At 34.5% G+C, this 15756-nt stretch overlaps 1 protein-coding gene across 6 annotated transcripts in view; it reads right to left on the bottom strand.

Moving 5' to 3' along the window:
* The window catches only part of CCDC91 (coiled-coil domain containing 91), a 152547-nt gene that overhangs the window by 53920 nt on the left and 82871 nt on the right, over window positions 1–15756 (bottom strand). For all 6 annotated transcript variants that reach the window (XM_074825683.1, XM_074825681.1, XM_074825679.1 and 3 more), the window contains one exon: window positions 10710–10817. In XM_074825683.1, the coding sequence (XP_074681784.1) occupies window positions 10710–10817 (108 nt within the window). The remainder of the gene's footprint in view (window positions 1–10709; window positions 10818–15756) is intronic.

The raw sequence follows: 15756 nt of genomic DNA, 5'->3' as shown, positions 1-15756 counted from the left end.
ATTATGAACATGTTCCTCTCTTTGTTAGAAAGTATTCAAGGAATAAAAGAAGAGCATTGAGACTTAAGGCACGACTCTTGAGTTATCTATGCGCTGAATTTTGATTCCTAAGCATTGCAGAGGCCACTTTCTCTTAGGCTTATCTGGACATCAAAGTTGGAGGTCTCCTGGTAACTGTACCTGTCAAGAGGATATTGCCCATGCTTCAACACGTAAACCTAACAAAAGCTTTCAAGAAAGAGTGATCAACCTCCTATAAGTAGGCTAATGAGTTCATCAGACCTAACAGTCCTATGTAAAATAATCAAGTTTATTCCAGTTTTCCTGTGAAAGTTATGATGGAGAACTACTTATGATGTCATACGTTTGGAAAAAAGCACCTAAACTGTGTGGAGTGTAAGACACTGTCCATGAAGTTTTCAAATGGAAGTTGAAATGAAAGTTTCCTTTATTAATCAACAATCCAAGAACCAGAAAACAGGTAATAAAATTCTAAACATGTTGGGGCTTTGAATCCAATTATTAAGCTGTTATTAAACAAATATACCTTACTGACTCTCTGGACTAAAGTGCAAAAATAGTAATTGATGAAAAGTTATGGTCACAGATAATCTTAAAAAAACCCCCAATAATAATAATAAAAAACTCCTGAACTGGAAATACAGTGGATGAATCAGCATGAGGCCAAAATAAATCTCAGTGAAAACTCCACTTTAGTGCAACAAGAAAGTTTTCAGCCAGTGTAAGTTTGCTAGGCTGCGCATTCACATTGTGCATGTCATCTATAAGGCACAGTGGACAGCAGAACACTATGCAGATACTCAGCCAGATCGAAAAAACTTTAGCTTAGGTACAACAAATAGTATAGCTCTTTAATGCATCACTTTGCCTGAACCAACTTCCATAGCCCAGAACACTTATATACGTCTCTTTCTGACAAAGCTATAATTTGCTTCCTTTTATTTCTTAGACAAGGAGAATATGGTTAAGAGTGCAAAAATCTGATGTGTAAAAATTCTGAAGAGCAAATTGTAGTGGGACATGATGTCCCAATGAGACAAGAGAAGTGTTTTCCAATAAAAAAACAACCTCAAACTTTTTAGAAAAGTGGTATTACAAAGTGGAGAGAAACACTAGTATTTCTATCCTACTTTCTGGAAAGTGGCAAGAGAGGGTCAAGAAGACTCTTCTGAAAATCAGCTTAAAACAAAAGGCATTCAAAAATAGGTTATAATGTTTTCCTCCCTGCAAGAAGTTCTCTAGGCAATGGTTCCAAATGAAAATCGTTTGATGTAGATTCAAATATAAATACAGAGGTCCTGTGGTTTTTCTTGATTCCTGTAAAAAAGAAATCAAAAAAATCTTTCTTTTTTTCCTGGAATGTGAGTCACAGAAGACATTGTAAACAGATTTAATCACAATAGCAACTAGTCAGTCTTTTTTGGTATTTTTATATATTAAATTTATTTCTGAGGAATCATGACATTTTTTCTTTCAGGTAAGCATCTTCTGAAGGATTATACAGTATATGTTATAATAATTCATGGAGTGAATGAAATAATGCAGGATACAAACTATTTTACAGCTAAAAAGTTGTATTAAAGCTATTAATAACTAATTCTAATTTAGTACAGTTATAATTCCTTGCATATTCCTATTAATGCTAAACTGCAAATCTAAAGAAAAATAGAGAATAGGTTGTCTTACATGAACTGAAATGCTTTTTAAAAAGATAGATAGTTTCTTCCTGGGCCATGTACTGTTTCATTTAAAAGGAAACAAGTACAGGATTTAATCCACAAATGAAGATGCAATTCATTTGCTATAACTAATAGGCATCCAATTTATGCTTCTGCAGATTGTTTCCTTCACAATATTGAGTAAATCAACATACACCAAATTCAGTATGGATAAATTCATTTTGTTAGCTCTTATTCGTAGCTTATGTAAGAGTAGTCAGTTAAACATTCAAAAACAAAATAGCAAACAACATCACAGAACAACCAAAGTTAATATGAATATCCTAATACTAAACAGAAAAAAAAAAAAAAAAGCAGCTTGCACTATTTGTAGTATCACTGCAACAAAATAATGATATTTCACACTTTCATAGATCTTTCATCTGAGGAAACAATTTTCACACACTAATGAAATGACACTTGGAACCTCTTTTTAATGGCATCATTCTGAAACACAGTATATTAAGACATACGTATGACATACATATGTTTAATTCACCCTCAGTGAATGACCAGATCTTCTTGTAACTACTGAGTTTTTTAATCTAATGAAACTGCATTGCAGTTAGTAGCTTGGCAGAAAAAATACGGGCATAAGACGACTTTCTCTCTCATCTCCAGTATAATTTTTTTTGTATTTTCATTCCATATGGACATAGAACAATCCCTGTCCCTCGAGATTTGGGGAAAAAAATATCTTCAGAAACATTTAGCAAATGTTTCAGTATTTCATTCAGCAGCATGAATAATAAACCACTGGATTGGGCTTTTTAAGAATTCACCAATTCAAATTTTTTCACCTATTTTAAAAAGAAATCTTCTTAACCCACAAAGTTCTATTTCTGTCTCTCATGAAGGAATCTAACAGTAGGAAGAAACTACACAGGTCGTGGGAAACAATATCTCTATGTGAGAGGGAGATGACATAACAAAAATACACAGTTACAGCATCATGATTTTGTAATGTTATCAAAATATGCCCATTTCTACATCCTATTCAAAATATTATCCTGAGGAAAAAGGCAACCTTATTAAAACACTAGTAATAGTTTTCTGCTCCTGTAGAAAGGGCACCTATATTTAACAGCATATTCTTTTATATTGCACCTTTTCACCACTGCTAAATTATGCCCAAGTCAAATGACAAGATCTGGTAATCTTAACTGGTTTCCTACACCGTCCTCACTATCTGTGGCATCTGAGTGTTTGGCAGTGCAAGGTGGAAAATCTGTCTGAAGAATTCCAACATCTGTTACATATTTCCACTTCCTCAAATTATAACTTATTACTGCATGGTTGAACTGTATCTCTTTGCCAGTTTGAGGTCCAAGTGGCTAACAAAGCAGCAAAACTTTTCTAAGAGAAAGCTCAGGAATCAGCAAAACATTGTTAAACCAGAAAAGTTAAAACAATGAAAACATAAAGAAAAATTATAATAGCTGTAATAAAATAAGCCTATACTCGTACTCTGGGTTCCACTCAGCAGTATAGAGACAGTATGTAAACTGTGTAATTCGAGGCACATCAGAAGCTGAAATGAAGCTTAAAACATTTTGCTGCATACGTGCTTCACTGTTTTTATAAATAATGTAAGAAGCTATACAAAGTCATCTAATAATGAAAGTACTTTTCTCAGAAAGCATACATAGTAATGAAGACTATTAAAAACCCCACAAACTTCGAGGTCCTAAGGATACAGAGATAAGGAACCTCAGGAAATATGAAGGAAAAGAAAATTGATTAGAAAAAAAATATTAATTAGCCCTTCTGTTTTTGTGATCTAATTCATTTGACAGCCTGTATGAGTTCTCACAAAATTGCTCCATCTATCAAGAAAAATAAAAGGAAATGAACTCCTAAAATATGAGCAATATAAACAGCAAAGATAGCAAAATGGACTAGAAAAATAACTTTTCAACAATAGCTGACAGAAAAACAATTGATGAGAAAAATCATACTATGTTACTTAGTTGCTCAGATTTGACATGAGCTGATGATATAAATTCATAACAAGTAATGAAGATTTTAAGGAAACTTGTTAAATAAGCAAAAAGCAGACAGCAAAAATCACAGTAAAGAGCTACTTTCAAGTGGAACTTGACAAATCCAAGGAAGCAAACGCAATTTCCGAAGAAGATTTTTGGTTGAGACTCTGAAAGTATCCTGGCTGAATTAAGAGGGCAAAGAGACTGCAAAATCATCCTTTAACTAGCTTGCAATAGCAGGCAGATTCAAATGAAGTTAGAAGACTCTGGTAAGAATTTACATTTTTTCAAAAAATAGCTATGCCTTTTCGGATCTCAGCAATGTAACTTTTATTTTGGGAGGTAAATACTAAGCAATGCTGGTTACAAAGTCAACACATACAAACCCAAAACACAGAGCGAGGATAAATCAAATTTTTTCAGGATTTAATGAAAACAAACAAACAAAAAAACCTTTCCAGGACAGGAAGAGCTGATTCTTGATCTTTTCACTCTTAGTTCTCTCTATACATGCAGGAGGTATTACGAATTCAGGAATAAATGACTCAAATTGACATCAAGATTCCAATAAATATTTTTTTTCCCTTTTACATAATCAGGAACTACCAGAGAATAAAGAAGTTCTGAAAGTCTGATTTTGCTCTTGCCAGAAGAGTGGCAGACCCTAAAAGACACATCTAGATGAACTGTGTTTAAGGATGAGAGGTCAGGTGCAAAGTGAATTAGATGAAAACATGATGGAAATGACAGATGGGAAGTGCTTCAGTTTGGAGAGAATGATTCCCACAGCAGCAAACTGCAAGATTTCTGAGAACTGAGAGGAAATGCCCAAAGAAGGGGACATTATAAATACTCCCAAGAATTTCCAAACTTATCATAGTTGGAATTATTGAAACAGAAAGGTTATGTCCACCACCCTCTTCATTTTTTCAGTCTGCAAGTCTTCAGGATTATTCAAGTACCTACTACTCTCACCGCAAAAACTGGCTAATGTCTCCTAAAAATGCAAATATTCAAAATTCTCTAAGAATCCAGTTTGCATATGCTGCCTTCAAGATCAGGCATTAAATAGATTTCACAATTACTACCATGAGATGGGAAAAACATAAAACCTCTTCTGTTTACAAGAGGGGGGATAAAATAAAGTCATAAAATAAGCATTATTATATAAACATGCTGCACATTATAAGTAGATATAAAATCAAGATTTGAAATAATAGAAAATTATACTTCTGGACTGTGGAACTATGTTGCTGAACAAAATAAATATTTATTGTGGCATATAAAAAATCACTTCTTATACAAGAGAAGTATTCTTTACATTTGACATTTTAGGAATTGTCGGGGCACTTACTGGTACTCTTCACAGAAGGCTGTGCAAAACACATCCAAATACTGGAGAAGGTGAGGTATCTATCATATCCCAGCAGCTCATTACTATTGTCACACCAGTTTTCTGCTTGTCCACAAGCTGCTCTTGGAAGCATCATACACTTCAAAAATCTGAGTTCTAGGAACTTCTATTTTGACTGACCTTTCAGCAAACTGTTTTCAAATTTAAGCTAAACCAGTACTTCTCTGAGCGTGTCTCAAAAAAAGGGCACAAGATTTCATGTACCAGCCAAGGGATTTTGAACTACTCTTTATCATACAAATGACAGCCAACATCATGATAGAGTGGAAAAAGAATGAAAGACATGGGGCTAACCCTACTTATCTTAAATGTTGCTGCATCTACGAATGTGAGATCTGTTTCATAGCTTCACATAAAATCATCACAAAAAATAACAACATGCAGAAGTACAGAGGAAGCATTTAACAGAGTTCTCTCCTTTTTGTGTGACACTTCCAGTGCTGTTCTGTCTCAGCAATTACACTAGCAGCTCCTCTGGCTTCTTAAACTATGGAAAAAATGTCAGCATAATATACTCTATACAAAGGAAAACTGCAGGCCACACATCCTTAAGGCGCATCCTTCAGGGTTTACTGAGTAGAAGAAAAGAAGCCCAGCCCAAGAAAGGAATATGCATCCAACTGAACTGCAGAATTAAAGACTTCTATTCCTTCTCTGTCTTTATTCTTTTATATGAATCAAAATGGAAAATATGCAGACTAACATAATTAAGGACCACAGTCAAATATATCTCCCTTAACTACATACAAGCATGAAAACACTACACAGAATGTCCTTTTGTATCTCTTTGATTGATACTGTTTCCTCAGGAAGACATAGAGAAAAAGGAATATTGTCAAGTCATAATTTAGAGATGGAATTATGTGATCTGACCCTCACTTCACGTATACTTTAATCCTTCCCCATCCAAGAATGCCCATTTCACACCATTTAGAAGACAGTAAGGAAGGAGAGCATCAAGGTAAGGAAAGTGCAAGATAGAGGGAAAATGATTTCTCATAAATAAGGAGTTATTTGCTGCAGGTATTTAAGATTTTATTTTACCTTAATACACAGATCATTAACTGGTTAAAAAAGAATATAAAATCAGCGTCAATACGGTCTACATTTTAACACCATCTACTTCAACTGAATAGTGAAATTTCTGATACATCATCATTTCTAGGGCTTTCAGTGAAAACAGGGCATTCCTTTTACATCATCATGCTCATGATCTAGCAAACTTGATGAGAAAACTCCTTAGAATATCCTAGCCCTACACAGCAAACACTTCTAGATAATAGATGCTTACTTAATCCATCTTTTTATGGTGCCTTTTATGGTCTGTGCTTTTTCAAGTTATTCAGTCTCTGTGTCTTCTCTATGTTCAGAAAAAAAATCTACTTGGATATTTGAACAGACTACTTCTATTCAAACCCTGGAAAATGGAAAGCTGAAAGACACTCTGTTCTACATACAGAAGTACGGGACAGCTGAATATTGCCAGTGATACCTGCCTCTGCTAGCTGCATCCAGCCCAGACAATTGCCTACTTACAAAGTCTCAGTGATGAAACCGAGTTTCTCTGTAAGTATGAGATATATTTAATGAACTTAAATTATATATATAAAAAACTGCTGCTCTCTCCCATTAAAAATCAAAGTATGTGTAGCCTATAGACCTTTTCCATGCCTCATTTGTTGTAATAGATTGCTAGCACTTACTAAAGAAGGTAGAACTATGATCTAAATCTGTCAGTAATCTCACAGAGAGGTAAATTTTACTGTCAGATGTCTGGTTTGGCTTTGGGTTTTGTTTGAGGGTGTTATTTTTGTTTCTAATATTCATACTTTGCAAGATACATATTGTTCTACCCCAAGTGGTATCTCACTTCTAGCACTGAATACCTGACTATACTGAAGCACTTTTATTAATTTGCTGTAATAGGTGCCTTCGTTTTCTGAGTATCAAACATTTCTATTTAAGAGTTTGTTGATCCTGTCTTTCAGTATGTATTTTCATACAGCGTATGAGTTAAACCACCAGATCAAAGTTGGTGTTCATTTTCAGGAGGCAACATCAAATATGCTTGTGTCTCAGAAAAAGATGAGGATAAAATTTGTAATTTTCCAACTTGCAATAAACTGCTATGTGTTTTCCAATGACATTTTCTCTGATTTTCTCAAATGCTAGAAAAATACAATTGACAGGCATTGCTTTCCTCAATAATCAGTATATGACATGACTGAGTCCTAGCATAGAGGAGAAGAGTTCTAATTGTCCCGTTCATTAATGAAGGACACCATGACCCTGGTGCCCCCGAATATGCCACAAGAATGCCTGGTTTGGTCTTTGAAATGTTGGTAGAGTGTATATCCTTGAAAAACAGCAGCCCTAGAGATTGTTCCCCAGGAAGCATCCGTTACAGTGATCATCAATTTCTTTGAGGGAACTGGTCCTTTCAACACATTCCAGGAAAAGGGGAAGGGGACCCACAAGCTCCAGACCTAGGGGACACTGGAGATCAGCTATATGAGACAAGTGACATTAATGGACTTAAAAAAAAAAAAAAAAAAAAAGGATAGATGTAGAAATACCTGGCATCTGTGGGGAGTAACTGAATAGTAACTGATACCACCAGCTCACCTCTCCGGTGTTTGTTTCATGGATAGTGATAATGGTTAATACAGAGGGACACTTCACTGAGAGGCAGTTCAGTATAGTATGTCAGAGACTACACTGAACTTCAGGTAGAGGAAACTAAACCAGAAAATAGACCAGAACTTTCCTACTTTAAGATTGGTGGGGAAGGCATCTGTCAGAAGGGCCAGAATAGAAAATGGCTCAGAATTTCACTTTCGAGAACTTTCTGCAATTTTAGCAATGTCCTAAACTGCAGACCTATGGAGTTAGATCTAGTAGAAAAGTACAGTGAAAAGACAGCTGACAGGCCTGAAACAAGATATAGAAATGAAGACAATTTGTATTGATGGGCTGATGGTTCCCTTCTGTAGATGATGATGATGTTAGCTATAGCTAGCCAGTATGCTGCAAAACCTCACATGTAATGATCGAAGATGAATTGCAGAAATCTGTCCAGCAGGAAACTGAGACAGAACCATAGAACTAGGCCTTTCAGACCTTCTTCTATCCTGGAAGATACAGCCTTCCTTGTACACTGTCTGTATCAGCAGCATGGTACCTCCCTAGGCAGACATTTAGCAGGCATCACCATCACAGGCAAAACACCCTGATAAAATACAGCTTCAAAATTCAAAATTTAAATAAACTGTAATAATAGGTTAAAGACAAGCAGAGAAACACAGACTATCGTCCTTCTCAAAGGCACACTTTTGGAAGAGAGGGGTATGGAAATTTAGGGGGAAAATGGGATTAGGAGAAAGCATGAGAAGAGTTATTACATGAGATAATCTTGACTTTGTGGAACTGGAACTGGAATAAAACAAGAAATAAAGCAGAAAATATTAGAAAGAATGGCAAAAGAAGACAAAAAATTATGTGGGTTGACAAAGTTTTATGTGGGCTTAAAAGTTTGAAGGCAAAATACTGCTTGAAAGGCAAGAATATTAGAAGGGAATAATAAAAAAAACCTGTTTGTGTACAGAACATACTTGCACTGTGTGACTACTGCCGTGCCAAAAAAGAATTCTTTACAGTGATATAGATACTTACAGCTCTCCATGTAAAGGTGGATATGCACGTACAATCTCATAACACAGAAGATTAATCAACTTGGTGTATAATCATTAGTAATCATTTCAGCAATCTGAACTGTTACCACAGAACAAAATCATTTGAACAAAAGCCAATGTTAAAACACCGAAGCACACATTTAAGAATAGATGTATTCAAAAAGAATAAAAATATACTACACGTTTCTCAGATCTCTTCCAACAAGATTTATGAGCGAACAAAATTAGCCAGTATAAATCCTAGTTTATTAAACCTGGTAGTTCTACTATAAGAACTCACACTTGTCTACTTGATTAGGCTTCAAAATCCCGTATTTATTTTACAATTAAAGGTGCTAAACCTTGATTGAGTTGGATGAGAAATGACTTGGAGGTTTGTGAACAAAATGTAAACTTTTTCTGGGATCCAAAGGGGGTGTTAAATTGTGTTGAACGTAGACATGATGTGAACAGGACACTGTGTTATGTCATAAGTACTCTCCTGTCCTGCAACCAGCAGGTCCCTTACATCATTGGATTCTCCTCAGGTAAATCTGAAACTCTTGAACATGTTTTCACGTTTCTGTCCCCACCTTTTGATTTGCGATGTAACAGATCACAGGAGCAATATTTCTGCTCAATCTGTAAGTGCATCCTCAAAAAATCTTCCTATAATGCTTCTAGATTTCATGGGACTCACTCCTTTTTAACACTCAGAAAATGATATTGGGTCAGTAAACAATATGTTAATTTCAGAAACACAAAACATTTTCTTAAAATTCATTTTTACTTGCTTTTTAGGCAGAGTTTTATGGCAAGCATGAAGTAACTGTAATTCTGTGCAATAAACTCCTCATTCATTATAGAATCAATTTCTCCAAATTGTTGCATCTTTCCTTCGTACCGTTTATACAGATGCTTATATATTTAATACATGTTGGCACTAAGTGTTAATTGATATGGTCAGAATAGTGAAATGGTCATAAAACACTGATGGAAATGGAAAACTTCAAGCGGACTTTTAATGTATTTAGGACTAATATACCCCAAGAAAATTAAATAAACAATTATCCTTTGTATTCTTAGTAGAATTGTTGCTAACAGTACTTAGAAGGTAACTGTTAATACGTTAATTGCAATGTAAACAACTTCAGGAAGTTATTGGAACATTAGCTTTTTCTAAAAAAACTTATATACTGACGTTCATTATTATTTTGACACAAGAACTTTACTTAAGTCAAACCAAGATATTTTTAATAACAAATCAGGTTTACGCTGTTCGGCTACTCATCGGTAATTGATCTGATTCCAAATACTTGCTATGCAGTGTGCTTTTACTCAAGTCATGTTAAATGAGCCAGTATAGGCCTATTTTTATATATATATATTTCTGAATATTATATAATACCTCATGGCTAGTTTTTTATTTTTTATGTAAGATTTCTATGAAATAAAATAGGTTTGGACCTCAGATGTTTGTGTCCACTATCTATGAAGCATCAAAAAATCTGGACCAAAAAATCTGTGCAAATCCCATACAATCAAATCCTGCATTTAACAACATAAATTAAAAATAATTGCATGTTTTCTCCAAGACTACAAAAAATGGCAACTGTTAAAGGAATAAGTATTAAGTTGCTCTGAGAATTTTTCTCAGTGATACATTCTTCTTGAATCTATTCTAAGCAGGTTTAAAGGGTATAAAACACCTTTGATCCCAACAGATGAAGAGTCATTATTTATTTTGCATTTTAAAATTTGTGTTTACTGCTATACAGAGGACACAAGGTGAAAGACTGATTATTTTCTTTGGTGATCACGTATGTTAATATTTTTTCAAACAGAAATGAGTTGAAACTAAAAGAAAGTCACAAAGATTTTTGTATGTGCACATCCATACCTGAGCATTAAGAAGTTCTTCACATTTGTGAGAATGTTTTTCAATTGCTAGTATATATTGTTTTTCAATGGCTGCTTCTTGCTGTTGAACTGTAGATTGTAGTAGTGCCTGCAAAAAGAAAGGACAGAATATTCAACAAAGATATAACTGGGATGTTTATTGGTAACTGTAGATCTACTAATACTTGTGTATTACCAGAATGTGGAATGCTGTTATAAATTTGAAATGTGCAACTATTAAAGTACCTTTCTATGTAACACTACCTTGTTTTCTGTCAGGACTAAAGTTTTTTGGATCTCAGATTTCTTATACACAGTCTGCTTAAAAGAGAGCAGCACACACAAGATAGAGAGGGAGAGTATTTCTGTTAAATATACTCAGTTTAGTGGGACCACACAAGAAGAGAAGCATATGAAAGCTGCTGAAGAAAAAAAAAAAAAAAAAAAGCCAGACATATTTCCCTGGCTGACAAAACTCCACATCCTCTCGGCACAGTGTAAGATCCCATGGGCCAAGCATGATCTTCACAACCACAAGTCAAGTAAAAGCAGATGGAAATTCTGAGTAATTTAAAACATAAAAGAACGCCCCCCCAGGAAGTTCACACTCAAATGTGAAGCAGTGGAAGTCAAAGTGTGGAAAGTCAAAGTACCAAGACAGTAACGAAGGGATGACAAAATTAGGAACTCTCTGTGTGTGAGCACGTGTGCATGCACACGTGTGTATTCACATGCACTTGACTGAACTCTGCAGAATTTCCAGCATCTGAACGCAAAAACAGAAATAAAAAATTTTAAGATATGTGAAAAAACAAATTACCATTTGAGGAATTACACTCAGGCTTCCTTAAACAATGATGGTATTTTAATGCAGGATTTACTTAACTCATGCTATGCAAGTCTCTTTCCCTAATATTGTAAAATATTTATGTCACTTTCCAAATATTCATTGAGCTATTTATTCACAATGTAGAAAACTATTTTAAACTAGTAATCGATATAGTAAAGTAGTTGAAATTACTGTGTAAGTTAAAACAGACATAAGTTTTATAGAAAACAGACCTTTGGCCCAAATGCAGACAAAGAAAAAAATCTCATCCTTCAATCTTTATTTTAGAGATATATTTACTTCATGGAAGATAACACACACATTAAACACAATTCTGAATACTTCCAAAAAACCCAAAAATGTATTAAAAAAAATCTGACAATTTTTTAATGACCATTCCAAATTTTCCACTAATTAGCCTCTTATGCCAAAATCGGTGCTCTTTAGTAGTGCTATGGTATGGTAGTAGTTTTCAGCACAGGTTCAGAGATTTAAAAGGTAAAAAATGGTGCTTAACATATACTTTAATCAAAGTGCAAGAATACATTTACCAGTGTTTGCAGGGGATTTAGCTAGTCCTAAATTTACTTGTAAAAAAACCCAATTTTTTTCCAACTAAATTTCATTCTTTTATTGATATAAATCCAGACAAACACAAAAACTTAATTCTCAAAGAAGTGTAACTGCTGTATATACTAAATCCTACTGTGTATACACTACGTATCACTGGCAAAAATTAAGTCTGTACTTTGGGGTATGGGTTTTTTTTGCCTAAACTACTGTGACAAGAATTGTTTCTTATAACTGGCACAAAAGAAAAAAAAATTAAATTCTGATCTTAGGGAAAACAGTAACAGAACGGTCATTAAGTCGCAATGCCATTTCTCTTAGATAGCTTCTTGTTCACGCCAAGGGTTGAGTCACTTTATGCACTTTGCTATACAAACTTAACTGGCGACTGTTAAATTCCCATTAAATGGTATAAAGAACTTTCAGTTTTCCAGGAAATAATTATTATTCATGGGATGGCATGTAGAGGTTGTTAAATTTTAAAATTTATTATTATTATTTTCTTCAGAAAATACACAAAATTCCACATTCAGAAACAAAAACCTTCCTTTTCGATCATACGCACTGTTATTGTAGTTTAAATAGTACCACAGAACTGATCCTGTATTTGACTATTCCACTAGTTGGCTGAGTAAGGAGACAGAGAGAAAAAGCCCTCTATGTGGCACAGTACTTCAGAGATAGCTTCCACGTTGTGCCATAAAAAAATCTCCAGACAAAAATCTTTCTTTTCTATGGAGACATTCAGCAGATCCTCCAGTCAAACAGGCCTTTAAAATACCAAATAAATTATTTATTCCAAGGCCCAAATATTTTCAAGTCACTTAAAAGAAGATGAGGTGTGTCACATAATAACCTGAAATAGCAATAACTCCTTACTATAAAAATAAGATTTCCCCTTTCAAGAGGAATCTGAAGATTCTCAGAACCTTATGGTTATAAGATATGCTGCCAATCAAAACAGAATGTTGAGTTCTAATTTATTGTAAAGTGTAGAATGTTTTTATTCTTATGAGAAAATTTTTTTGCTCAGGACTGATCATAATTGTCAGTATTGGCAGATAAGGCACTTCTATAAAACAGAAAGTCTACCCTTCTGAAGTATGAACAGAGAAGTGTCAGAGAGAACTGGCATGACTAGACAAAGGTACCTTGCCCTTTTAATTTAGTCTTTCATTATTCTTCATTTATTGTCGAAATCATGTCCTGTATTTAAGAAATTATCAGAAATAAGACTATTTTTAAAGTAAAATAAAAGCTAAACTTGACAATTTCCTTTAATTCTAATCTAAGATGCAGTTGTTGCCTAGGACACTACTATGTTCATTGCATATATCCTACATCTGCCTGGCTCCAGCTGACTATAAAACGTAAATATGAACATAAAGATGGTATAAAACAATGTCTTTCCAAGACTAAAAAAAGAAAACAAAGGAAAACATGGAGTTAAAAAATGAGGTAATTTCCTTCTTTGACTGATCACAACCACCATTTAAGGTTACTTGATGGAGTAAATACAGCAGAAGTACATGATATCCATCCAAAGCTTTTTGGAAATTTCAAGATTGCTCATTAAAAATGCTAATTTGCTATGACTAATTTATGAAACTAAAACATACATTCAGCTACTTAATGATAGACATCTCTAACTCTTATACTTACATACTTCTTTCAGTACAATAACACTACAAGTCTTTTGACTAATTGCTAACCTGGGCAACTACTCATCAGTGCTGAAACACTGCTTTCTTCCTTAATTAATTACACAATTATCCTGGGGGGCTGACGTTCCATAAATCTGTGGCCACTGACCTAATATCAAGCTGGCATTCCTGAAGCAGACTCCTTTTAATAGCTCTTTGAAACATTTCGAGTAGGATTACGGCAGAATGCCTATGGCATCTGTTGCATGAAGTCAAATGGTAGGATTTCATTATGGGTGCTCTTGGTAATTAATTTTTCCTTCTATATATTGTGTAATTAACTTCCTTGACTCAGGATGGCAAGGGCCATCCCGTACCAACAGCCAGTTTCAGGACTGTGATGGCAAGAGGTGTCAGTCTTGATGTAGATCTGTTTCTACACTCCTATCACATTTGTTGCCTCAGTCTACACTTGCTATGGTCATAAAGGAAGTGGTGAGTTCAGATTTTCAGGATTTCTTTACATTTATCAAATAGTCCTTACTGCTTTTTGCCTTTTTTTTTTTTTTTTTCCCCTCTCCTTCCTCAGGACAACGCAATTCACAAGCCCTAACTACATCTGCCTTTAACCAAAAGCGAGGTTGCCTTTTAGTCTTTACTAGAGCCAAATAAGCAGTCATCTTTTTCAGGCAGTTACTAGATCTTCTTTTGCTATTTGTAATTTCCTCAGCTTCCAAAAATCTCCTGCCTCCCAACCCCTTACGTAAGTCGTTGCATCAGGGAACAGTTTAAAGGACTGTGTTACCTTTGATAAAGTATTACTTAAAGCGGTTTGCTTAAAATTCTAATACAAAGCCATGCATGAATATAAGAATGAACTGCAGCCACTACAGTGGCTGTATAACCATACTTTGTAAGTGCTCAATAGTATGATTATTTGAACTGATGTCTTTCCACTAATCAAAGACAGGCTTATGTATGAAATAATCACACTATCTTTAGGTATAATAAAGTAAGAATAGTAACATTTTTCCTCTGACTCCTGAAAAGAAAATGAAAAATATCACCACAGCTCCAAGTAATCAGGTAACACACATACATGGTCCTTTAACATCTCCTCCTTCCCTGTATCTTGTATTACACTTTCACCATTACTAAACTGGGACAAAAAACATCAACTGAGAAAACCAACTAATGTCTACACTGACATTGTTTTACTAGGTTTGGTTCAGTTATAATTAATTTTCAACTTGGCATAATCTTCTTACCTAATCAAAGCTAAAATTCAGTCAAGTTTTAAGCCTCACACTTTAATCTATAGCTGTTTTGTCTTGGAGATCAGAAAAAGAAGATAATAGTAGGAAGTAGCACTGTGAAAATTATCAGGGGAAGAAAAGGGTGCCAAATTAACACATCTATATTTAATTCCTCTAAAACCAGAATTACTTTCAAAAACTACACTGACTTAAGGTATCAGGTGGGTTTTATTTGGTCAAAAATCTTGGGACAAGAATAAAATGCCTCATATTTTAACAATTAATCTAGCTAGGTATTCTCAGTTTCAGTACAGGAACTTAAGATGACTCACAGAAGTGACAAGAAACTATCAGAGTCAGATATGGAATAGCAAACCTTTAGGTCCCTTTCCAAAAATCGATCAGGTATCAGATAGATTACAATCCGATGTACAGTTGTATTTTCTTCCTTTCAAAAACAAATGAAAGAAATCATTACATGTTCCTCTCATCTTATCAAACTAAAACTAGTGGAATTTAACCAAAAAGAAAAATTAGGAGTCTGCACTCTACCTCAGTCCTGATTTTCCTTTCCCAGAGAACCACTAGTGATAAAGCCAAATTTTCCAAGTCCTAAAATTTCAAAGATTCGCTGATTATAGTTCTTATTCTAATATCTGTATCTCTGGATTCTTGGTAGTAAAGCAGCCTTTACGGTGCAAGGAATAACAAAATAATAGCAGAATTGTAGAACGTGCTAGAACCTTGTGG

This window comes from Strix aluco, chromosome 5, assembly GCF_031877795.1.
Source record: "Strix aluco isolate bStrAlu1 chromosome 5, bStrAlu1.hap1, whole genome shotgun sequence".
NCBI classification, from domain to species: domain Eukaryota; kingdom Metazoa; phylum Chordata; class Aves; order Strigiformes; family Strigidae; genus Strix; species Strix aluco.
This window is presented reverse-complemented; position numbering and strand designations above follow the sequence as displayed.